General features: G+C 37.4%; 1 protein-coding gene across 1 annotated transcript; it reads right to left on the reverse strand.

Annotated features, from left to right (window-relative positions):
• Nucleotides 1-3,535: 3,535 nt before the first annotated feature.
• Nucleotides 3,536-26,898, reverse strand: LOC129450181 (zinc finger protein ZXDC). Its single transcript, XM_055212731.2, has 9 exons — nucleotides 24,760-26,898; nucleotides 24,468-24,620; nucleotides 21,514-21,592; nucleotides 21,289-21,419; nucleotides 17,039-17,209; nucleotides 12,679-13,562; nucleotides 12,316-12,564; nucleotides 6,075-6,176; nucleotides 3,536-4,157 (listed from the first exon to the last, which is right to left on the reverse strand). The coding sequence occupies exons 1-9, from the start codon at nucleotides 26,609-26,611 to the stop codon at nucleotides 4,071-4,073; spliced, it is 3,708 nt and encodes a 1,235-aa protein (XP_055068706.1). The 5' UTR covers nucleotides 26,612-26,898; the 3' UTR covers nucleotides 3,536-4,070.
• Nucleotides 26,899-26,970: the final 72 nt, after the last annotated feature.

Here is a 26,970-nt window from a genome sequence, read left to right on the forward strand (position 1 = left end):
CTCCGCGCCGGAAACTTTGTTTCTATTCTTGCAATTGGCAAAGGCGGATTATCGCCACCACCTGAGCTGGAGTGTCTATTATTCAAGCTCTCAGCAGAAGAAAGTACGGGTGTGAGGCATTTGGAAAAATAGGTCCACAAGTTTAGAACGAATGCTAAAACACTTGTTGGAAAGCATCTTTTGCAGCGATTTTTGTGTGAGCATATCAGTGAACGCCCCTGACCACTCGGTGAGTTTCACGTCTTTGTGGGCGAGGGTTTGGTGCATTTTGGGGGGGAGTGTTCCGGTGCACCTGTGGAGTCATTGTAGAGGTGGGAAGTGGGATGCAGACACCCGAGGGTTCTCGGGGCAGCCACGTGTGTCGGAATTTCAGTCAAAACCGTTCTATTTCATCGTAAACGGTCTGAAAGCAGGGCTTTGGGTGTAAAATACCGAACTTGTCCTTTAAGTGTGATAAAGAGTTGTGATCATTATAATAAATCGTAACAGTGTTCTTTGTGAATTAAATGTTGAATGACATGTTTAACTATCTTTTATATTTTTGCTGTTGTATGAGATCTGTTATTTATTTACTTATTTATTACATTAAACTCTCACAGTATAGATTGTTGTGTTGTGCATTAATTTACGATTTGATATTTACAGTTTCAAGTTTTCAATGGTACTGAACTCATCATGTTATTCACTATAGCATGGCATCAAACAGAACGTTTATTTAATTATTATTTCATTCTAACTAATTAAAACAATTTTATTAAAATGTTTTGTAACCATATTTAATAAACCAATAGGCCCCAAGAAGGAGTGGGTTACCAGTGCATTTTATAACAGCTAAGGGGCGTTGTTAGGCACGACGCGAAGCGGAGTAATAAGCTGTTTTAAAATGCACTGTAACCCCACTGCTTCGCGGGACTTTTTGCTTTTATAAAACGGTTACTTCATATACATAGCAGGATTTCATAAAATAAAACACAAATAAGTTGTAATTATATTACTACAAATATTACTCTTCCGCCAAACAAAGTAGTTCCTCAGAATCAAGTGTGGTTGCAAGAGTGCAGTTCCCAACCAACACAGAGGCAGCAAAGACACAATGAAAATATGATTAAAGACTGTGGTGTTTATTTTATAAATCAACATTCATCTAATTTAATTTATACATTAACATTTATATCGTGCAACTGTTGAAGTGATGATCAAATATGCTTGGAAGCATGCTTAACTCTTTCCCCGTCAGCGTTTTTTTTTTTAAGTTGCCACCCAGTTTTAGTTTAATGGCTTACAGAAAAATTATCTTCTTTAAATAAACATAAAATATCAAATGAGAGAACAGACCATCCCCTTTCAAACAACAACAACAAAAAAACTTTCATCCTACCTTCATTTGTTCTCTTATCAGTTATCATTTATCATATTTTCAGCTAAAAGATAATTCAATTTTTGTGAAGAACTTTTGTAAGAGATCAGATTCAGAGCCATCAAAACTTACACGTCACGCTAAATCCACCACAACACTGTTGTGTCGAGTGAATGCGTCAGTGTTTAAGTTGGGTAAGATTGCCATCTAGTGGATAATAGCAATTTAAAACCATAACAACTCAGAGAACGTTTTCTCTTTATTGACAAAATGACTCAACAATATTTATTGACATTTATTTGGATATCGCCATAAATGTGCAAATGTAGAAAAATAAAAAAATGATTAAAGACTGTGGTGTTTAATTTCATAAATCAGTATGTAGCAACATTGGCGCAGTGATACTTATGTAATACGGTCTGAACCGTGGGTTTACCGGGGTATTTTATCACGGCGTAGAACGTGTTTCAACCAATCAGAATGAAGAACCAGAACGAGCCGTTTTATAAAGAATGTTTCGTTTCTTCAAACTGTGTTCTATTCACTTCAGTGAGATATGATCCAGTTTAACGGCTTTTGAAAATAGGCACCTGCTCCTTTAAGACAAGTTGGAGAATGTATACTGGACCCTCAAGAACATTTTACAATCTAAAAGGTACAATTATTGGTTTATTATGTCCCATTTATAATAAGATTGTTTGGGATTCTTCAATGCAGCATCATTTTGTTCAATCGCTCCTAAGAACAATAACCTGCTTCTCCAAAGCAAGTTGGAAAATGTATAATGGAATTTAAAATTGTATTTTGCATTCAAACGAATAGTGCTCTCTACCGCCTCGCCTTTTCTAAATGAGTGTTGCAACTACAGTAGCCGTTATGTACTCACTGATCTCCTTGTCCATTTCAGCTGGTTCACGTGCTCTGAACGAAAACGCGTTGCGGTAGGCTAGTGCTTTTTGTCCTTCTCTTGCTATTATAGTTTTTTTAATATGGTGAAACAACATGGAAGCCTTCTTGGACTAATAAAGAGAAGAAATTCTATGTTTACAAAGAAAAGTCAGATCATTGGCAGAGGTAATTTGACACCAATGAGGACATATTTATGAATAAAGACATTGATTTTGACTAATAAAATACTTAAAAAACTACACATTGTCCCTTTAAAGAGAGAGCACCGATTTGTGATAGAAATATATGAAGAATTTACTACTGACAAAAAATTATAATACTGCTACAATAAAAAAAACATACATAAGGTTGGAAAGTCCTTATGGATAAAATGCTTTTATATAGCAACTAAATTAAAATCCAGTGTCATATTTTAAAACAATCATGTTACAACCTGAAACTGTATCGGATCTTGTCGGAAATGATAGCCTATAGTTGTCAGTGCTCTCAAATAGCTCTATAACGCATTCAGGGACCTGAGTTCAATCCCAGTATTATGGTACTCTTGTAAAACATGAAGCTTTTGGAAAATTATCAAAACCATAGACATGCATTACATATTACACGCATAAACATATTCAACGTTCAGTTATGTACAGAGCTATGTGTGAATGGAATTCTCTCCCAAATGCTATGAAACACAATACTTATCATGGGTTTAAAATATCATCAAAGAAATATTATCTTCAAAAATAATTCAATACTTAACATTAATTAGAGAAATTCTGGTAGACCAGAGGTCACTTGTTATTCTATTTTTGATTTAGATCTACTCTGAGTTTTATTTTTATTTTCACTTTTCTTTTTGTGTCAAATGTGTATTTTAAATGTGTGTAATGTGAAGTGATGTGTGTAATGTGTAGATGTAATTATGTAATGTAGTAAATGTATTGTCACATGAAAAGTTTATAGGACCCCAGGAAGAATAGCTTTTAGCTTATGCTGAAGCTAATGGGGATCCAAATAAAAACAAACAAACAAACAAAACAATTTAGAATATGTGTGACTTAATTGGCAGTGTGTTATTTTATTACATAAACATGTAATTTGATTATATGCACATGAATTAACACTTTAAAATATAAAAGCCTCATTAAAGGGATAGTTCACTTTAAAATGAAAAAAATCTGTCAACCCGCCCAATCTGGCGACACTGAATCAGACCTGAACCATGTAAAAAATAAAGTAAACTGGCAATTTTCATTTTTGGTAACAAACTACAGGCAAAAATTTGATTTAAATTTAAAACTTTATTAATTTGCCCCAAAGTAAACCAAACCTAATAAATAAGTTTCAATGTCATGATTTTATAAAAAAGTAGAACAAACCTTGTTTTTTTTTAACAATATGGAACATATTTGTATATGCACTTTACAAAACCATACAAAAATAAACATGACAACAAAATGTGTTCCACAACTGTGAAACAAGATTTAATTTTGTCCATATTTCTTTGTTTTTTTATGTATTTTTTGATTATTGATATACACAGTAGCGGGATGACATGAAATCACAGGATGAAAGGATAAGGATGAGATTATGATCCAGGCTGGATGTAATCCTGGGTCTCCAATGAGTATAACAGCTCAACATGTCAGGGCACCTAGACAGACCAGAAGGCCACTGTAATGACTTAAGGCAAACAGGCAACTATCGATAGTCAGATTAACTGACCAAAGATTAAGTCAGTTAAAGACCACTATTAGTTCTTAGTTTGTTGGATGGGTAACAGATGGCCGTTGAGTAGTGCTTTATAGATTTATTGTTACTCCAAATCTTGTAGGTTGATGGTGCTGCCAGTAAACTGGGAGTTATCAGATCTATTTTCATCTTCAGGCATGGCTGTTGATTCCTATAAACAAAAATATTTATATAATAGCATGAAAATGTTTTCAAGATTTAAATTGAAGAAAAAGGAAAAAATATTAGATTAGAATTGTTTTGGCTAAGTGCACACTACATTACTCTAGTTCATGACAGACAGTCATAGATGTCTCAAAATGTGCAGCCAAAATGAATTAATTTGTTAAATATGTTAACACTTTAGTTTTTACCATATCTATTCATTTTGGCACTACAACAAAGAAGCTACGTGTTCTGTTTAACTGTTTGTCCGGTAACATGAGATTAAAACATGAAGCTTTTGGAAAATTATCAAAGCCTTAGACATGTATTACATATTACACATAAACAATTTAAAATATGTATGACTTAATTGGCAGTGTGTTATTTTATTACATACACATGTAATTTAATAATATGCACATGAATTAACACTTTAAAACATAAAAGCCTCATTAAAGGATCGTTAAAATGAACTTTAAAATGAAAAATCACCGCCACTTCATTTTAATTTCAAATTTTTTAAAATTCTTATTAAACCTTATAGTATAGTATTTTTTAATATACAGTTAATATATATTATTTTTGTCTACTGGATCGCCTAAGTTTGCCCAGTGACAACCAACTGCTTCCTTAAACTTTTCTTTTTTTTACATTTTAATTGCCATAACATTGAATAATATAGTATTTAGTATAAAGTATATCTTCTATATCAGTTAAAGGGTACATATAATGAAAATCTGACTCTGACTGATGTTTTGGTGCTATAATTGGGCCCCAGTGCTTCTATCAACATTGAAAAAGTGAAAAAGAACAATCCAGTAACTTAGTTTTGGTAAACCATTCTCTGCAAGCATGTGAAAAAATTGGTCATTAAAATTTGGCTCCCCTTGTGATGTCAGAAGGGGATCTTATTGTAATTTTACCACCCCTTAATCTGCACCGTTCAACCACTGAGCTACCATTTAGTGCAAAGATCAGCTCATTTGCATTTAAAAAGGACACACCCAAAAACAGCACATTTTTGCTCACATCTATTAATTATACATTTTCTATAATGGTATTTTAAGTTAGAACTTCACATTCGTACTCTGAGGACACCCAAGGTTTATTTTACATCTTAAAGTCTTGTAAAATGTCCCATTTAAGTCTGGCTCTCTCTCAAGGGTTCTTTTTTCTTCAAAGGGGTTTTTCCCCACAGGGTAGGGTTGGGCAAAAAAAAAATTGTAATGGTAAATTGCTTTCACCTGCTTTCAGAAGGAGTGGCATTCACTACACACAGTCATACCTCACAGAGAAGCTAGGCAAAATCATGTTCATAATCGTGAAAAATGGTTTCCAATAATGTATGCGATTTTGTCTAGCTTCTCTGAGAAATACAGCTCCGTGCAGCAAACGCCGTTCCATCTAAAAGCAGGTGATGCCGATTTACTACTAATCAAAGAACCGGCTTTACTGATGAAACACGCATGAGAATCGCAGGCGCCCCAACCACAGGGTTTTCTTCTAGGAGTTTTATCAACCCCTTGGGAGTCAGCTGACATTAGCTTAACTTAAACTTTCTTCTATACAGTACATTATTACTACGCTCACTAGTACGGTTTAATCTTGGCCGCGATATCTTGCTACTTTTGTTATCCTCTGATTTTTATATGTTTTCTAAATGAAGACAGGAGCAGGCTTTACTCAATGTACATGTAATTAGACTTTAGGAGTGCTGGCCTAGATAAGTAGAATTCATAAAGTAGGAAAGAGGCCGCACTATGCATAAATACCTTATTTGCAAATAAAGTATTCATGTATAGTGCGGCCCTTTCCAAATTTAATAAAAACAAGAGAATTCATAATGTAAAACTACTTTGAAACAATCAAACAATTGTGAATAGTGCTATATAAATAAAACTGAATTAAATTGTGCCATGTGAACCTGTAGGATGTTGACTGGAAGATCCACGGTGAGCTGCGAGTGAGAACATGAGGTCTGGGAACTCAACTGGAAAGCCAAGGCTCCATCATTGGCAGGGTCATCCTGCAACAAACACAAGTGAAAACTGATTCAATTGTAAAAGATTTCATTTTGAACCTTCTGTTTACAGACATCCTCTCCTGAAGAGTTCAGAGTACAAGCACATGCTCTCTTTCTCAAAGGGTTTATTGTGTGTGCCCCTGGCGTGCCCTCTTTCTCACTTTCTCTATAGAGGTGAGTTTGGTGCAGCTCGCATGTGAAACAAGCTAAATATTACAGTGCATCTCTGAACTTGAGTATAGTTGTCTGCATTATACATGATCTATGATAAAACTAAACTATCGCTTGGAATTAAAGAGTGCGCAGCATGAGTGCTGTTGCTCTGACGAGTCGTATGCAGGGTTTAAATTGGGCCGGGCCGTCCAGGGCTAAGCCCCGGCACATAGGCTGAAGGTCTCGCTCTGCTCTTGCCAGTGAACCCGCTGCGCTGGTGCGTGTGCACTTGCTGCGGTGGTGCGTGCACTTACGTGAAGGGAATAATGTGTTTCCATTCATTATGGGGCATACTCACCAACGCAACTTCAATGATTTGCGAGAGCAATTTAAATACAAAGTCAATGCAAAGATGCAATCAGACGCGTCCTCGCACGGGGCGAAGCGAAAGACGCGAATCACACGCTTTTCCCTTTAAACGCATCTTCGCACAAGTTATGCAACTCAAGCGAAAAAACTCAGAACTTCAAGAACCCGCTCTCACACAGGATCATCTGCTCCAAACTGAGGACATAACTTGCATAACTCACACACACTTATACATATGCAAATATACACACACAACACACTTAAGGAAAATCTATCTATGAAATCATTTAAAATCAGTTGTTGGAATATACAGGGTTTGCACTCTTCTACTTTTGGTAACAAGACTGCAGACCAAAACTTACTCTGCAGTGTTACAGATATGGACATTTGTATCTTTCATGAGACATGGTGTCGTAGTAATGAGTCCTTACATTGTCCAATAGGATACAAGGAAATGTGGCCGAGACTCAGGTGGAATACTTATATGGCACAAAGACAATTTGAAACATTTGATTAACATTGTAAAAATCGAAAAATCTCCTATCAGGCTTGAAGTGAAATCCGTCATATCACAATCTAATCTTTACCTTTGTGCAGTCTATATTCCACCTCATGACTCTCCCTATTACGATGAACAAAGCTTTCCAAAACTACAGTATGACATCTTACACTTTCAGTCCAGACTATTCTCATATGTGGTGATTTAAATGCCAGAACAGGGAGAGAAATTGATTTTGTAAATATGTTAGATAATGACCACATGCTCAACGACACCCTGTTTCTCTCCTCATCAAGTCTCACACCAAGAAACAGCTATGATAGTTTAGTCAACATGAATGGAAAGCAAATGTTAAAGCTCTGTAAAGGTTTAGGGATATACATAATTAATGGCAGAACTAGAGGAGATACATTAGGTAGATTTACTTATTGCTCCAGATTAGGAACTAGTGTGGTTGATTATTCAATAACTGATATTGATCCAAATGTTATTAATGCCTTCACAGTCAGACCTCAGCTCCTGATCTCCGATCACTGCCAAACAGTGCTCTACCTGACAGCATTATGTGAAAGGGACAACACTTATCGACTAGAAAATAAAAAACTCTTTCTTTTAAAACCTAAACTAAAATGGGACCAATCCAGCTCTGAACAATTCAAAGAAAATATGAACAATCCTACTATATTAAAATTGCTGGATGACTTTATATCAGCTAATTTCACCTTAGATGTTAATGGAATAAATTTAGCAACAAAACACTTAAATTACATATTTAAAACATTGGCAACTTTATCTAACATTAAACGACAACACAAACATAAAACGAATCAACAGAGAACGAGAAAGGATGTTTGGTTTGATGATGAATGTGCAAGTCTCAGAAAAGAACTAAGGAGACTTTCTAACAAAAAGCACAAAGATTCATCCAACCAGACATTACGGCTTACTTATTCTGACTGTCTGAAAAATTACAAGAGATTATTGTGGAACAAAAAAGAAAATTATTTTAAATCCAAAATTGATGAATCAAAATACTTTCTGGAACCTATATAAAAAAACTTCAGAATCCAAATCAGAAATATCATTACAGAGTGGTACAATTTGGAAATCTTATTTTGAAAACCTTTATCAGAAAATTGAACATGCTGACCTAAACCAGCCTCAGTGTAAAATAAAGAAAACACTGGTAGATTTGGAGAAAACGATTAAAAATTCCCAAAATCCATTAGATAAATTTATAACAATATCTGAAATAACAGAGCATATTAAAAGTCTTAAATTAAAGAAAGCATGTGGCCAAGATGACATTTGCAATGAAATGCTTAAACTCTGCAATTCCAGCATGAACAAAGCTTTGGCCAAATTATTTCATCTGGTTTTATGGTCCGGTAAATTCCCTGAGATATGGTCCGAGTGACTTATCACTCCCATATTTAAAAAAGGGGATCGATTTGACCCAAATAATTATCGTGGCATCTGTGTGGGCAGTACTTTAGGAAAACTGTTCTGCAGCATCTTAAACAGCCGTATTGTTACACACATCTCCACACACAACATTTTAAATAAAGCACAATTTGGATATTTACCAAAACATCTGACCACATCTATTCTCTTCACACATCAATTAGCAAAAACATCAAAAACAAACAGTGGAAAATATTTGCATGTTTTGTAGATTTAAAAAAAGCCTTTGACTCAATTTGGCATGACGGTTTACGGTACAAACTCTTACAAATTGACATTGGTGGGAAAACTTTTGATATCATACAATCCTTGTACACCAACAGTAAATGTGCGGTGAAAATCAATGACCACAAAACAGAGTATTTCCGGCAGGGACGTGGAGTGCGGCAGGGTTGCAGTCTAAGTCAGACTCTTTTTAACATCTACATAAATGATCTGGCATCAGCACTGGAGCGCTCTACTGTCCCCGGCCTCACTCTCCACCATACAGAGATCAGATGTTTGCTGTACGCGGATGATCTGGTCCTGCTATCCCGCACACCTGAGGGTCTTCAGCAAAGCCTGTCCATGCTGGAACAGTATTGTCATGAATGGGCCCTGTCAGTCAATCTGGACAAAACCAGAGTAATGGTGTTCCAGAAAAAAGCCAGATCTCAGGGAAACAAACACCAGTTCACTTATAATGGCCAAGTCTTACAGCATAGTACCAACTACTGTTATCTGGGCATCGACATTAGCGCTTCGGGAAGCTTTGGTCTGGCTGTCAAGACACTATAGCATGAAAACCCCTCCGAGCCTTTTTGCTCAAAGTCACGATGCGGTCACTTAAAATTACCTATTAAAACTTGGATAAAGTTATATAATTCAATAATAAAACCAATTCTTTTATATGGATGTGAAATTTGGGGACCAGTACAAAATCTTAGAAATTGGGATAAAACTTCAGTAGAGAAACTTCAATTGGAAGTTGCCAAAAACATTTTAGGGGTTCACAGAAACACATCCAACGATGCTTGCAGGGCTGAATTAGGTTTGTACCCACTGAACATTGAGATCCAGAAGAGATGTGTTCAGTTCTGGCATCATCTCCATTAGTCTGATCCTGATTCAGTTCATGAAATTCTGGTTCATGAAACTCAATTCCCAATTGACCACAGCTATAACCCCAAAACAATTATTAAAGAAATTGACAAAAATCTAAAAGATTCTCATGATGAATCACTAAAAGCACATTTTGAACTGCAAAATAAACTCCAATGTTACTCGACCCTAAATAGAACCAATACATTGGCAAACTATCTATTGATGAAACAATTTAAAGAAAGACAAATCCTTTCCAAATACAGATTAAGTGCCCATGATCTAGAAATAGAAAGAGGAAGACATAGACAAACATGGATAGCAAAAGAAGAGAGGATATGTAGACACTGTGATCTACAGCAAATAGAGGATGAGAAACACTTTGTACTCATATGTCCTGAGAGAGAGAGAGAGAGAGAGAGAGAGAGAGAGAGAGAGAGAGAGAGAGAGAGAGAGAGAGAGAGAGAGAGAGAGAGAGAGAGAGAGAGAGAGAGAGAGAGAGAGAGAGAGAGAGAGAGAGAGAGAGAGAGAAACCTCATTCACACAGACCTCTGGTCCCAGAAAATACCCGTAAAATTGCCAGACAAGCGTCTGTGTGAACAAAACTCGTTCCGTTAATCTTCTGGGATCGTTGCCGGAAAGAGGACCTAGTAAGATACGCGGGTAACCCTCTGTGTGAACAAGAATGCCGTAAAGGGCGTGTCGAAGTGAGGACACGCGCGTCATCATCACAACACAAGTTATGGTTCAGCTCCTTACAACGAGAGATAACATGCATATAAAAATTCACCACGAGAAATGTTGCAAACTAGATTGAAGCAGTTATCAGGAAATGATATATGAGACGCATAAACAATGACGCACGTGCCGTAGTGAGGACGCACGTGTCATGGCAACATGAAGTTGGTTCAACTCTTTAAAAAGAGGGATTTACAACATTCACTACGAGAAATGTCAGCATACTAGACTGAAGCAGATATCAGGTAAGTTAGCTCGTTAATTACTGCGTTGAAACGGAGATCATTCAGCAGCATAAAAGAATATCGCGTCACGTGCTCATTTGAGCTATAATAAACGAAAATACCCGTATGTCATCCCAAAGATATATATTGTTCATCTCATAAAAATGCGGGTTTTAAATGCATATAAACATTCACGATGAGAAATGTCTGAAAACTGTATCAAAGCAGAAATCTGGGAGCTTGTCAAATATCCACTCTGAAGCTGAGATCATTCACCAGCATAGAACTGTGCATTCACGCGCTACTTTGTAGTCTTATCATAAACAAAAATGCACGCGAGTCGTTTCTGGAGAGAGAAATACCGTAATATATAATATGCAAACTTCAGACGCTGCGTGGAAGAGAGGGCGGGACTTTCAACATGTCACGTGTCTTTCCGGGACCATCAGATGCCGTGTAATCTTGGCAGTGTGAACGAACAAAAACTCTAACTATTCCGGAAAAATCCAGGTTGCATTTTACGTGTATTTTACGGAATTTCTGTGTGAAAAGGGCGAGAGAGAGAGAGAGAGAGAGAGAGAGAGAGAGAGAGAGAGAGAGAGAGAGAGAGAGAGAGAGAGAGAGAGAGAGAGAGAGAGAGAGAGAGAGAAAGAGAGAGAGAGAGAGAGCGCGCTAAGCTAAGCTGCTATCGAATCACAGCACACTAAAAAAAAACTACACAATCAGAACTTGTTACGTATTTCTGAAGGAGGGACTTCACATAACTAGAAAGACATCAGCCTGTTTTGAGGACAGTGAAAACAGCGCTATACAGATAAGTAAATTGTGTGGAAAAATACCGCGTTTTTTACAGGTGAAACATGAACACATGTTATATTGCCCACTATAAACACAATCAAAGCTTCAAAATCACAGACAGAACGGGAGCTTTAAACAGCTTATTATATGCCCTATCATACGACATTTTTGCTCACACTTAAAAAGTGGCAATGTTGTCAACATTTTCGCACCATGGCCCCTTTAATAAAATGTGTAAATAAAACATGCAGTGGTTAAATTAAAACTTTTTCTACTTTAAAAAAAGCTTAATAAAAATTATCAATATTATCCCTATCGAATGATATATTATAACTGCTAAAATTTTTATGTAGCCACGCAACAATTTTAGCATGCCTTCACTGTATACACTGGAACGTGATGTTGTGACACAATTTTTCGAACGGATGCTTCACCTAAAATGCACCACAATGCAAGTGAAGCAAGCCAAATGCAGTGTTCTATCGAAATGAATATGTATTTCTGCTGAACAAAACTGCAATGAAGCAACTGGTCTGACTGGGGCGTCACTCTTCCGCACGCACAGCATGCGTGCACACACAAATACACGTTGCTAGGTTACCATAGCAAATAGGCTCACCCCAGAAATTATGAATTATTAATTATTAAGTAAAGACACCACAATTTTTTTGCATCATCTATATGGTGCCTATTGTGGTATTATTAAATGATGTGGATGTGCACTGATTAATGCTAGACAGTAATTGCTTTGGGATACAAGACAATTTTTGAAAGAAATTCCTGCAAAAAAGTGAAATTGTACTAAACTAAATCTAACCTGCAGTAGTTGAATCTGCACAAATTGCGCACCAGTCACTGGATCCCGTATGGGTATGTCACCAGTTGCAGTTCCTTCTGTAAAATGAGCACTTGATTTGGTAGATGGAGCAGAGCTGGTGCTTTTGGATGCTTTAGCCATTCTTTGGCCTGTCTGTAACGTAGATGTGGAAGAGCCGGGGACTTTTCGTTTCCTCCTCTTGGCCAGCTGAATGGCCCTGTAGTCTGTGCGTGCCGATCCACTGCTCTCCTAACACCCAAACAATATCACACTTTAATTCATATTCACACTTTTAATTTTTAAACTAGTGAGAAATTGACCATTAAAATTTAATTAAAACTTTACGCTCCTCATCCAACTAACCATAATGGAGCAGGGTGTGACAAAGGACATCTCTTTGTTTTTCTGCCCTTTGTACGACTCACTGTGGCTGGGGAACACAAACTGACACATTCTCTTATTGCCATCTGACTGGGCCATGACGTCCACCCTGCTCAACAACGGCCCAGCTGTCGTCTCACTGCCTGCTATATCAGCCTTTCTCTGCAGAGAAAGTAACTCTGGTCCGGGTGTTCCTGGAAGAACCATCGACGAGGAAAGAGAAGATGCAAGAGGGGTAGAGAAGGAAGGTACAAGAGAGGAACTAAGCCCTGGAGGGAGAGCTGATGACAGGGAAGAAAGTGAGGTAGTGAGGGAAGAAGAGAGGGATGGCGGTAGAATGGACAGTGATTCTGCAGTAAAAGCACTGCAGGAACTCAGAGAGCTTTTGAGCTGTTCTGATGACGCAGAACTTTGGATAGCCAGAGCTGTCAGTGTTCCCAGCTCTTCTGGATTGACTGTTTGTACATCATCCAAATGCAACATTGCATGAGGCAGAACACCTCCATCTCCCCCAGCGGCCAATCCTGCATCCAATACGTGCACCCCCATATCTTGCCCGGCTGCTAAAATGAGAGGATCCACAGTCTTTGCTCCGTTAACAGCCGGTGCAGCTGAGGACGAATCTATTGTCAGGATTCCGGTGTTGATCAGGGACATGTCCATAGAGAAGGAGGTTGGCCCTCCAGGCCCCGCAGATGTAGCCGTGGTTGCTGGACATGCAAGAACACTAGAGAAGAGGGAGGACAAGTCTAAACTACTGAATTCTGCTCCTGTGGGCCCTGGAGGGGCACCGACAGCCTGTGAAGTGCTTGTTAGCTCACTGCTAGGCGTGAGAGTAGCAGCGCTGTCCAACTGACTCAAAACATCTGCAAAAAGAGGTAAACAATCAACATAAACACAACGTCAAACTTGTCAAAAATGATTAATTGTTTTTGTCTATGCTACACCAAACACCTTAAATCCAGTAGTGGCCAAAAGGTTAGTTAAGTTTATAAAAAAGACACCTTCATCCTTTATTCAAACATGCATACATTTTTTTTTACATTTTTTATTCGTTACGTAGTTGTGCTTTGAGTGTAAACTGAAGCTCAGGTTTAAGAAAAGGAGACTAGTCAAAAAATAAGAGCTCCTAAAAAATTATTTTAAACCAAATATTTGTTAAACTTAAAAGAATAAACAAAATATTAATTACTAACTGTGTTTATTTTATTATTTATTTCCTAATCTTATTTTTTTTCATTTTGGTAAATTAGAATACTTCTGAAAGTCAAATTTGGAAAGTTTAATCAAACCTAAGGAGTCATTCAAAGCCAATATTGGGCATATTTGTAAATCCAGACATCACCTTGACCATTACTTTATATACACAACATGCTAGGGGTGGGCAGTAGGACCAAAAATCCATTTTACAAAATGAGTACTTTTAGTTTAAGGTAACAATATATTTCATGGTATATATCTTTAAGTTTATATTGTTTTTGGGATATACAAATTTGCCACTCACTTATTTGCTTTTAATTTAACTTTAGCTAAATGCTTACCAGTTTTAAAATATAGGCAAGGGGTAGTGTTAAAATAAATTTATTATAACTACAGAAGTCTTATTAGACAGAATCTTGTTTTTAAATCAGTTATTTATCTTGTATGCTATAGAAAATATTTTATATATTGTACACACAGGGCTCGACATTAACGCTTGCCCAGGAAAAGTAAATGTTTTGGATGGGCAAGTGAGAGAGAATTTTATTTGCCTGACAGGACAGTTAACTTAAAAATGCCTGCTACAAAATCCAAACCGACCACCACAAATAGATTTTTGTACATCGCAGTATTCACTACCTCTCCCACATGACAGGTTCGGTACACACACCCGTGGCATCACTCCGCTGGGACTCCAACAGTATTATCAGGCTTAAATTAGGTGCTTTTTGTGATACAGGCTTTGTTCTATACCTATCAGGTATAACCAAATTGATACGTCTGTAATGTAATTTTTATCTACAGGCAAGTAACTTTTTTACTTTGACAAATAAATAACAAATGTACTTGTCCGAAGGACAAGTGACAATGCTAATCGATGTAGGTGCAATATAAAAATTGGCTCTGGTGTATTTTGAGCTGAAACTGTACAAACATATTCTGGGGATACCAAAGATCTTTCATTATACGATGTTGAACATGGTCATTTGTGGCTGCAATGAAAAACGTGCTGTTTTTGTGTGTGTTTCTTTAAATGCAAAGAAAGCTTCTGTTCCCCTCTCTGTATGCAAAGTAGAGGGTAGAGCGCTTACACATGTGCTTTGAACTATATCAAAACATGCGTCTCTGGCAGAAGGTTGAACGGAGTCTGTGAGCGGTCATGGGTGGGGCATAATCATTGTGACATCACATTGATAGGGGATCCCCAACAGGCTGTTTTGTGTGACTGTTGCAGTTTAAAGGAAATTACACAAAAAAGGATAGATGGATTTGTATTATTACAGGATGTTTCTGCACACACACAGGCGACTATTCTATTCTGTGGTGGACTTTAATGTCAAGCTTGCACTATACATATAGTACATTAAAATAGGCTATATGTATAACAAATAAGTATGAATGTATGCACAAACCTACAGACAGAGTAAATACCTGTATATGAAAGACGCATCTCTAGATATGGAGATATCTAAAAAGGATATCTAGATAAATATGATAGGTGCTGAGGTGATGAGCACAGTCTGTTTTGAGGAAGTCTTGTTGCTTTTAACAGTCTATTAGACTTGAACCTTAACCGTTGCATCTTATTCTCTTCTTTCTGATCGACGATGTTTGTACTATGAGCAAAAGGTACGTCTTTATCTGTATACATGACACGATCCTTCATTTTTGCAATCAAAGATCTCCCCAAAATGTACAGCGAGCTCAGACGCAAGCCGACCAGCTTGTATGTTGTGCAGCGGTGTATTTTCAAAAACCTGTCTTTGAATTTTACAGTAAGCATTCGTGGTTTTAATAAAATGATTGTAACATCTCACATGTTGCTTTGACTTGCATGTAAAAAAAAATTCCATTTTGTAAAAAATACAGGAGATATTTATTGCATATCACCATTCATCCCAAAATTACAGAGAAAAAAGGTATAGTTAAAGTAGTAAAGAGTAGTATAGCATAACATTCCAAATTTAATCACTTCTAATTTAGCACATCAAGTATTTTTTTATCAATTGGCAGCCCTAAATAAAAAGAATATGTACAGTTGGCACTTCAATCTTCCAAACCTATGCCCTTAGTTCAAGCAAACTACAACTTCTCAGCACAACTTCACGGTGTTTTACATTTTATTAGTTTATTCTGTGTTAACAAACACAACAGTAAACACAATTGCAATATATTGCATCACTAAAAATAACAGAGCCAGTATTCATCTAATGAATGACATTTTTGAGTTAACTACAACCCAATACCTACTAGTTCCTAAATCTTGCTTCATAGTACTGATCTAGAGCTGTCGGGGTGAATGAATTTCCATGTGGTGATTTTGCGTAGGCTCATTAGCGCGGTATGTGGTTTTACCGCCTTCATTTGTATCCTGATTGTAGCACGAAGTAAATAAGCTCTAATGCTTTTTTATGTACCATATGTTGTTGCATTTTAAATAACATATGACCATTTTAAAACAAATAAGGTATAATGCATATCCTTGTACATTAGAGGCAAAGCTTCATAGCATTAATTATGTGTTCAGAAATATTTAGTTCTGCATCAAATATCATGTGGAGTTATAAGTGAGCCCTGCTTTACGTCACAAACTTGAAGGACTCTTATTCTGCCTGACACAAGGAACCCAGGCCACGGTTTGGCCAATCAGATGAAGGGGGCATTTCAGCACCGACCAGAGGCGTAAATTAAATATAGAATATTTGAACCGATTTGTAAACCGCAAATGAAAAATAGAGCCGTAATCTCATTTTCCATTTGTTAAAATAAACGGAAAAACAAGCAAATTTCCCATTTCTCTTTACATGATTTCAGATAGGATATCAAATAAGTAAAATGTACACAGAACCTTTTTCACACATTTAATGCATGATTTAACAAAATATGAATAGCCTGGCATTTTTTTACATTTTGAATAATTTGCGAAAAACAAAATACTCTAAACTCTTGTTGTTATTGACAACTTATTTCGCCTATATTATACATGTATGATGTTTAAAGGAAGGGCGGCACAACTTCATGAATTAAACATGAACAGTGCATTTTTGCAGTTGCTTGTCATGATCTGCGGTTGACTTGTCAGTAGCGCGGTAACCGCGACAGCCCTATGTTATGCCTGAACTGATGTTAGGTGTGTGTATACCTGGAGTCAGACTGTGGTGTTTAAGCATGTGTGTCTTGAGGCTGCTGCGTGAAGAGAAGTGTTTGGTGCACCCTGACACAGGACAGCGACTCCTCAGACTCACTCCATCCTGTCTGTGCTTCTTAGAATGGATGTAGAGACTACTGCGAGCTGAAAATTTTGCACCACAACCTGCACATTTACAAACAAAACATGATTAGAAAATGTGTGACCTTTTTTTATTAAATGAGTCAGAATGCACACCATCTTATTTTGAGCTAAAGGCAAAAGACAGTAAAATGTCAATTTTTGAACAAATTTAACTTCCATAAAAAATAAATACAATAAGCCCTCGTCTAGCAATCACAATGCCCCAAATAGTCATTAAACTATTTTGACAGATCTTTACTTGTATGTTTTCTGAGAGGTGTACTGCCCTATGCGTATTCATCCACTTGCGCAACTGACATTTGGTTTTGGTTTTAAAACATGCAGGATTTAGAAAATAAAGTGCAGGACTTGCTTGATGTTAAAAGAGTTAAGAGAGATAAAGTTCAGGATCTGATTGATGTTAAAAGAATTATTAAGAGTGACAAGATTTGAAAACAAACATCCTCGCACTGACTGACACATATAAGACGTGCACAGTACATAGATGTGCCACTGCACGATATGTATATATACACACAGAATTATAGTTTTAGTAATATCGGTTTTGACAAAAATGTCTTAAATAAATGTTTGGTTAATAGATGGGGAAAAACGTCTGATGTGTAACATTATATTAGATCCTTGCATTATCTTAAAACTGTGTGTATCAAAGTCAATAAAACAAAAAACAAAGAAAAAAGTTTAAAGATGTCGTGAACTAAGAAAATCTAATTTAAAACGAGTTTTTGATATTGAAGCGGTGTTAAAACTGCATTTAAACTGTAAACTGATGAGGTCCAATAAAGTCTATTCAATTGAAAAAAATCCTGGAATGTTTTCCTCAAAAAAATATTATTTCTTCTCGACTGAATAAAGAAAGACATCAACATTTTGAATGATATGGGGGCAAGTAAATTATCAGGAATTATCAAGAGAGTGGAGTAATCCTTTAGCAATATTCCTCCAAATTTATGCACGGATATGTAGTAGAATATTGAAAGAGTTTTTCACATTGTACTCATGTGTTTTAAAAATTAAGTCAGAGAGATATTGGTTTTGCCAGCTGTTGAACAGCTAAGAATTATCACAACGTGCTAAAGCAGCTGCGTCACAGGAAAATAACAGGCCAAATTGTGATGGCTAGATGACTGGGTCAGAGCATCTCCAAAACTACAGCTCTTGTGGGGTGTTCCTAGTCTGCAGTGGTCAGCACAACAGCCAAAAGAGGTATTGTTCAGGCAGGGGCAGAAAAGCACTCAAGCGGTGTCTTTAAAGTAATAAATGTATTTCACAAACTAGTTAACAACTTACTGTTAAGTTAATAAACAAAGACCTCATAAGTTTCTTATTTCAATAGAAGTCCGTTCCTTAAAACTGCCTTGTCATTCATGCATATCACGTCACATTTCCTATTAATCAGCTGTTTGTCAATACAGTCCTTAACCTAGCATATTAAAAGGTTTGTATCTTTCTGCAGTCCGGCTTGAGTCTGGTGAATGATGTATTGCTACATTGTTACCTAGCTGGTGAGATGCAATGTTATTGTAAATTAATAAAGTCTCCATCTGTTACTTACACAATGTGCTGATCAGTAACATTAGCCTATGATTTCCGCGATGCAGAAAACATGGACGGAAACGCTTATCTCGTTATAAAATTTACTAATGCAGAATGTCATGGAATTTCATATTTTTGATAAAAAATAAAAACATCAATATACTTAAATCAAATCGCTATATAGAGTAGTGCATGTGAATATTAACCTGCAAAAAGGCTACTTGAAGGCGGAGTCCATGATGTTTGAAAGCCAATGTTGATATTTGAAATCACCTAAACAAACACGCCCCTACCCCAATAGAATCTGGACCTTCTGTTGATAGACCCGCCCCACACATACGCAAACCGGCATTTGATTTGATTTGATTGGCTATAAGTGTGTTTTGGTAGTCGGCCCGTCTCCTTTTCCAACGCGTTTTTCAAACATCGTGGACTCCGCCTTTAAATACAAATCCTTATGTGCTTCAGGTTCATTTCATTACCAGATGTGAAAAAAATCATTTTTCAAATTTATTATAAAGGTTAAAATACATTTTTGTTGTTGTATATACTGAATTCTATATGTGTCAAAAGTTTGCACACAGCTGTCCACTGTGACTCAGGACACTGCTCAAATCCCTGTCGCACCACAGAGTGCCACTCACATAATTTAACATTAAATAACATCATATTTGTCCCAAATCGTTAGCAATTAACATTGGCTGCTAAAGTATATTTTGCATTTTGAAGTAGACGCTATCTGACTGACTAAGCACGCACTATTTAATGTGCACTTTTGGTGTACGATACATCCAAGATTTCCTAGAAGCGACACGGTGCTTCTCGTCCAGTATGCAATCCGCTTTAAGGGTTTCAGTGTTACCTGCGCTCCGGAGTTGTCAAAAATGTAATGTATTGTCGTAGCCTGCGGGATTTGTGCCGAGCAATGTTTACACTCACAGGTTTTATTTCTTCACATTTTAACCATTGCTGCTGTGTGCAGCCGGACAGTAAACTTAAATGATCTTGAACTTAACGGTAGGGATGCACCGATCCGATATTCTGGATCAGTGTCGGGCCAGATCCAGCCTTTTTGCTGGATCAGATATCAGACTAACAGGACCGATCCAATTCTGATACTGCGCGTTACCCATGGTTGTCACTGACAAGCGATTAAAACGACAAAGTATTATAAAAGCACCATAAACATTTTTATGCACTATAATCAAAGTCATCTTACACTCAATAGCTTCATGCGAAGGAACAAATGCACATTTAAAGATATTAATGTGCAAAGAAACACTGTAACTTCCTTGCAAACTGAGTTAATCAACTGGTGAAGCGGACGGATGAAAACACGTCATTCAACACACGCACACACACACAAGATAACTGTAACGTTAGGCTTTATTAAAGATCTGATTTTATAAAGTCTCAGTAAGCTGTTGGATGGATGCAATTCAGTATGTGCTGAGCACACAATGCATCTAATCTCTTTGTGTTTTAATAGTTATAAAACGTAACTTTCTATTGCAGAGCGAGGATTCCCATGTGAGGATGCTTCTAGAGCATCAATGCTGCACCCAGGAAGCACAGTATGATTTAGACGCACTCACTATGATTTAGGCGCATCAATTCTGCACCCGGATTGTGCATAAAAGGTCCGGTTAAGTGCACAATTCCCAAAAAAACCATCTGCACACTAAAGTTTTTTTTACTGTGATTTTTTGCGCAATTAAGAAAAATATATTTAGCATACTTATTTAATCAAACGTGCCAATTTTATTTTCTCCTAAACACTGCCATGGTTAATAATTACTAATGTTCTTGTAACTTCTAAATCATTTGAAATTATTGGCTTTTACATTTAAAGTTATAATTATATGATTATACATAATATAATTATATTATGCTAGATTTAACAGAAGGCACTATACACATTTAACATTGTGTGTGTGTGTGTGTGTGTGTGTGTGTGTGTGTGTGTGTGTGTGTGTGTGTGTGTGTGTGTGTGTGTGTGTGTGTGTGTGTGTGCGTGTGTGCGTGTGTGTTTTAAATTGTTCAAGAAAAATACAGTAGTATCGGATCGGCAGGTATCGGAATCGGCCGATACTCAGAATTCGGGTATCGGAATCGGATCGAAGATGGAAAAAGTGGTATCGGTGCATCCCTACTTAACGGCTTGTCATGTGCAGTCTCATCAAGTGATTGACATACAGTTGAGTTAAACAGCTCTACTCTACTGTAGCTGTGATGAACACGAGCGGGCACTCTGTATGTGCAGTCATCCAGTGCTTAGCGGAGCTTAACATTATTTATAAAACATTCATTATAAATGCATTGATGAACCGCGGATTATATACATACCGACCAGAGGAAGGTGAACCAAACGGTTCGTATTTTTCCTGAGAACCGTTCCACCCCTATTCTACATACAACAACGTTGAAACGCTCCTCTTTCTCCACACTTGTAAATACTGGGAGGATAGTTTTGCATATGTTATGTGTGACCTTTTGACGTGATGACGTATTACGTGAGGTTGTGCTGACGCGCCTAGTGCAAAATTTTAAGATTTAATCCTGACCTTCTACAGGGCATTCAAATGGCTTGGTGCCCAGGTGTGTGATACTGTGGCCCTTCAGGTGTTCAGCCCGTGTGAAGGATTTCCCACAGCCTTGCTCTGGACATGCAAATCGTCTATCATCATTGTGTTTCCTGAAGAAGAGGAATTGAAAAGCGAGAAACACCTTTAGTCCCAGAGACACTCAAAATATAACAGACTTTTGAACTTTAATCTTTTACTTCTCACCGTTTGTGCCGAAGCAATTTTGACATGCTTGTGAAGGTCCATCCACAGGAATTGGAATCGCAAACAAAAGGTCTCTCACCTTAAAAAAAAAGTGTAAGAGGACTAGTAAAAAAATAGAAGTGAGATGCAATATATCGGGTGTATGTATATATATATCATATATAGATTCATGATTATCAGTCACATGACCTTTTACGTCATCCACTCTTTTTCCAGTTGCCTTCCGCCATCTTGAGTACCTACCGACTCCGAGTACTGTCTATAGCTAGCTTGCTACAATTTACAGCATATTTTCCCCTACATATCTTATTTTCTTGTTGATATTTTGTATATGCTATGCATTAGATTCATACAGCCATAAATATGATGCATTTACATATCATGTCATAGTAAAATGAGCCCATGTGTCTCATGTCTTAGTCATCTCCACTGTTATTTTTATAATCAAAAACAGCTAACATGAAACAAAAAATATATTAAAATGAAACAAGTAAATTAATTAATAAGTAAAATTAAGATAGTTGGATATATTACATGATAAAGAACATATAAGAACATATAGAACAGGGCTCTCCAACCTTTTTGTGAGCAATGGCTACAATTAATGAAACAATCAGTAGGGCTACTTTTTGGATATAGTCTACTCAAACCTTGTTGTTATGTTTAAGCATATTTAAAATACTAACATACATAAAAGAAGCCAAGCTAATATAAAAAATATGAAATTAAAAAAAGATTAAAATTGAGGCTATTAATAGAATGTGCCTTGCCAGGCAACTCACAGACTCAGAGATCTTGTGCAGGCAACCTGCGGGCACCATGTTGGAGACCACTGATATAGAACATTGTACATTAGTGCCCATAGTAACATTTAAATTCTTCACTTCTCAGCAGATCCTAAGGGTATTTTCACATCTGTAGTTCGATTCATTTGGTCTGGACCAAGCATGCTGCACAAGCCTTAAAAAGTGAAGCCAAAACGTCTCGATCGCCCACCAGTGACTGGTCTTAGTATAGGTCATAAACCCTGCTTCCCCCTAGTTCCCCGTGTTATTCAATGGGACTTGACACAAACTAAACAATTTAATTACACTTCAATTACCTTTTTCTGAAGCTAGTTTCTGTCATTTACTATAGTTTTTATCACCCTGATGTAAATTCAATTGTTTATTTTAAAATAACTTTGTTTTTAGTTAGTTATTTAATACTATAAAAACGGTGGTGTCATGTCATGATTGACAGCTGTGATATGCACATTCTGCGAGAGCGAGGCCTTGATTTTGCGGCTTTACTTCCTGCTCAGTACTGCGAAGAACTGGTCCCGAAATCGCTACTGCGCAGGCTCAAAACCCAAGATGTCAGCGCCGTATCGGGACACTGGCGGCTTCACTTTTCACAAATGGAAAAGAGCAAACGGGCGTCCAGAATGTTTGAAACGGTTCCTTAATTTACACACTAACAAGCTGATGAACTGAATCAGATGTTTTATATATGGAGACATCTAAAATGTTCTGGGAGGGGGGGCCCGAGGACTGGAGTTGAGAACCACTGCTCTAGACAAACTGTTCATTTCCAGAATGAATTGCGGATGTGGCTTGAAAAAAAAACGTTTTAATGCACTGCAAGCGGCGAAGACACCAAATTTCTGAGGCTCTGCCGAGTAGCGGAAGAAAAATAAGTATAATATAAATGAACATTTTCAGTATACACACACAACACAATCATGCTTAAAAAGATGTAAATAAGCCCTATGACAAATCTACACTTTATGTGCCACAAAAGATATTCAAAATGAGTACTTATTTTTAATTATAAAATCTATGATTATTTTTACAGGTTATTAGATATGTAGTGCAGACAAAACATTTGACACATTTAATATAAATATTGGACTTGATTAAATTGGGAAAAATGGGTTTTCTAAACGTAATAATTAATTCATTTTATCTGTTCTGTAATCATGCACATCCAAGCGATCCTAAAACGTTAATTTTACCAGAAATCATTAGTTTATAATGTTCTTTCTAATTTAAACACTTAAATTCTCTGACGTTTCCGTGGTGACTCGTGAAATCTGTGATCCATTAACAATGCCTATATATTGTTACAGTGAGCGTGTTAACTCTGGGTTACTTTCAGCGGGTTGATTAAACTACCTCTTAAACTGTGTTTTAGAACCAACATACCCCGAGTAAGCAAGTTTTGGGTTAATCAACCCACAGTTCATGGTAAATCTGATGGCAAGTTAACCCTGCTTTCTGGAATACACCCCAGGAATGTCCTTAAGTTCTTAAACTTCATCTGATTGGACAAAACTGAAAAATTAGGCGGAATATTCATCATAACAGTGTAACGAAGCAGGGAGAGATGCATTTTCAGTGAAACGAGTCGATATTTGATAGAAAATTAACATGATCGATCATACTAACTGCAAACGCGCATGTAAACAAAGGAGGATCTTGCAGGATTTTTCCCTATTTTTCATTGTTTTGGAATAAAATGTGGGATGCATTTTGAAAAGTGGACCCTTACATTGCAATGTACGCTGAAGTTTTTTTGAATTTGTCAGAAATTACAGAACCATATGGCAAGATATTAGAGTATTAAATCATATTAATATGTGGTTCGTCTTCATTTCATTTAATCCTTTTCACTCCAGTGTATTGATGGCAAAAACAAGCTCAGAACATGAATCTTGAGTGTTTTAGCTTTCAAAAAACGCAAAGCTTAGGATTGTTGATTGAATATTTGATATAAAACAAAGGACAGAAACACATATACTGACGTATCGATCTTGCCAAATCAGGTACTCAAGATGGCGGCAAACAAGTTTGAGATCATGTGAGTGACGTCATTTGTGACATCATCTGATAATCATGGAGATATATATGTGTGTGTGTGTGTGTGTGTGTGTGTGTGTGTGTGTGTGTGTGTGTGTGTGTGTGTGTGTGTACCTGTATGACTGCGAAGGTGTATTTTAAGACGACAGGCCTTGTCATATTGCTTGTCACAGCCAGGATAAGAGCAGGAAAACTGCCCCATTTCTCTAAAGTGGGTTCTGTTATGAGAGAACAGGGCGCTGAAGGTAATAAAGGTCTTTTCACATCCTGCAGAGAAATTAAAACAAAATTAGAGAAGCACCACATATAGGTGGGTAACTTGTGTAACTTAGCATATAATGTGTAACTTCTCTTTACTTTTGGTGTCATCTTTGAGATATTGAAAATAACAAAACTTTAAACTCACCTGGGAATTCACACTTATGTGGTCTCTCAGGTTCAAAATGTATTCTCTGATGATTAGTAAGTCTACTGGCAGTGCGAAACCTCTCATTACATACTTCACAGACAAAGGCATTTTCCTGATCATGGGCTCTAACATGAGCTTTTAGATTGTAGACCGTGGTGAAGCAGCGACCACAATTTTCCCATTCACATTTAAAAGGCCGCACTTTGTCATGAGACTGCAGGTGGCGTTTGAGTTTGTAAGATGTTGTGAAAGACCACCCGCAACCCTCAACTGTGCACTTAAAGGGACGCTGGTCATCCGTGTGCAAAACCAAATGAACTTTGAGGTTTTGCCGGGTGTCAAAAGTGCTGGAGCAACCTGGTTGGGGACATCTATACTCTACAACTGAACCTTTCTTTGCCAAACCTGTCACAGCTAAAATGTTTATTGAGTGTAGCTCTTCCCCAGACGCAACTGTTTTGCTTTGTGTATTTTGAAAGATAACATTTTCATTGTCTATTGCACAAATTGTTCCTTCCTCTTCCTTGATTGACGGGCAAGAGTCCAGAACACCCATTTCTGACAGTGAACAGTCATCAGTTAAAGTCAACTCTAAATCATTATTGACCAGCCGGTTAGCTTTGGGTTCACCTTGCTGACCCAAGACAGCATTGCTGATTTTACAGATGGATTTACTTTCTCGATTATAGTTGAGCACCACAAGGTCTTCATTGTCTTTAATTCCCAAATGTTCTTTTAAGCTTATCATTTTATCCTCCTTGTATGTGTAGCCATCTGGTGGGGCGGCTAGGGTCAATATTCCATTTTCAATGGTAACAATGATACTTTGATCGTTGATCATGATTGTCCCAGAATACGTTTCATGCAGAGGTACTGAAGTGCCAATCGGAGGATAGTAACCATTACTGCTAGAATCTTGACCTGCAAAGTTTATGACATCCATTTCAGTTGTCTCAGTAGCAACGCTGTTCTCTTGTATGAATGTGGGGCAATTTTTCGTCACACACTGCGTCGACTCGTCTGTCGAATGTTCAATAAAATTACTGCAACTAATTTTTGCAGTAGAGGCCGTTTGATTACTCCCAGACTGTTCTAATAATATTGGATCTTCGTTCTCCGATTCCGGAGAAATCACCTGTCTAACAGTTTGGTTTAGTCTCTCAGACATTATATTTAAATTGTTGTTGTTAGACAAATGTATGGATTTCAATGACGTTCTGCTAAAGCTTTCGTCAGAATGTTCTAGAAAAGTCTTTGATTTGGATAATATGGAGATATTCTCTCCTATTTTACATTGCAAATTCATATCACGTTCTTTACCGTCATTTTCTTTATGCTGTATGTTAAAAACTGTGTAGAGTTCTTCTAGGTTCTTGCTAGACGATGCTGCAGTTTTGTTTAGAGTGTTCTTTGGCGCTTGTCTCTGTTCACAGCTCTCATGGTTCAGGATGGGATGCACCATTTTTAGATCGCTGTCGTCATGTTCATCGGCCCTCTCAAACTCCGAAGGCAGCAGCTCCAGTTCATTAAACACCTTTTGTGTGAGCACAGTCACGTCACTGAACTCAGCATTTGTGGACTGTACATCATCCTTATGAACAAAATTGTTTTGAGGCAGACTGCCATTTTCATTTTCAACCAGCCGAAGCGGAGATGAGCTAACCCGGTTGTTGTTGTCGTTGTTGCGTTCCAAACCGATCGATTCAGAGAGATCCGAGATCGCATTTTCAGTCAGGCGTGAGCTTGCATAGGTCCCTGGAGCTGCTCTTTGTTGAGAAAACAATGTGTGAGTCTGGGCGCCATGTTGGCAGTGAGTGTTTTGGCTGTCAGTAAGCCCCTGAATTTCCATCTTTGTGTCCCTGTAGCAGCAAGCAGCACGTTAAGACCCGCCCATCACATATGAGCGGCTGATCCTGATAGGCTGGTATACCGATTACGTCTAAAGAAGGACATTTTGGCCGTCAAATGAAAGGCTGCAACGGCTGCGCCCAAATACCCAGGCTGCATCCGAAACCGCATACTCTCTGAATATGTACTTAATTTCAGTAAGTACTTATTTAACGAGCGCTGAAAGAGTACGTACGGTAGATTGTCGCCTAATCGCGTTAAGTATGGACATTATCCGCCATGTTGACGATATCATGTGACCTATGACGTAATATGCTTGTTCTAGTTGATAGGCTTGTTCAAGCCCACGCGGCGCCGCAA

This window comes from Misgurnus anguillicaudatus, chromosome 8 (genome assembly GCF_027580225.2).
Source record: "Misgurnus anguillicaudatus chromosome 8, ASM2758022v2, whole genome shotgun sequence".
Classification (NCBI taxonomy): Eukaryota; Metazoa; Chordata; class Actinopteri; order Cypriniformes; family Cobitidae; genus Misgurnus; species Misgurnus anguillicaudatus.

Excerpts from the sequence above, each read along its gene's own strand:
- LOC129450181 (XM_055212731.2), bottom strand. The coding sequence starts at position 26,611 with ATGGAAATTCAGGGGCTTACTGACAGCCAAAACACTCACTGCCAACAT. Across the intron at positions 17,210-21,288 it reads ATTTGAATGCCCTGTAGAAG|GTTGTGGTGCAAAATTTTCA; the intron begins GTCAGGATTAAA and ends GTAAATGTGCAG. Across the intron at positions 4,158-6,074 it reads TTCCAGTCAACATCCTACAG|GAATCAACAGCCATGCCTGA; the intron begins GTTCACATGGCA and ends TTTTGTTTATAG.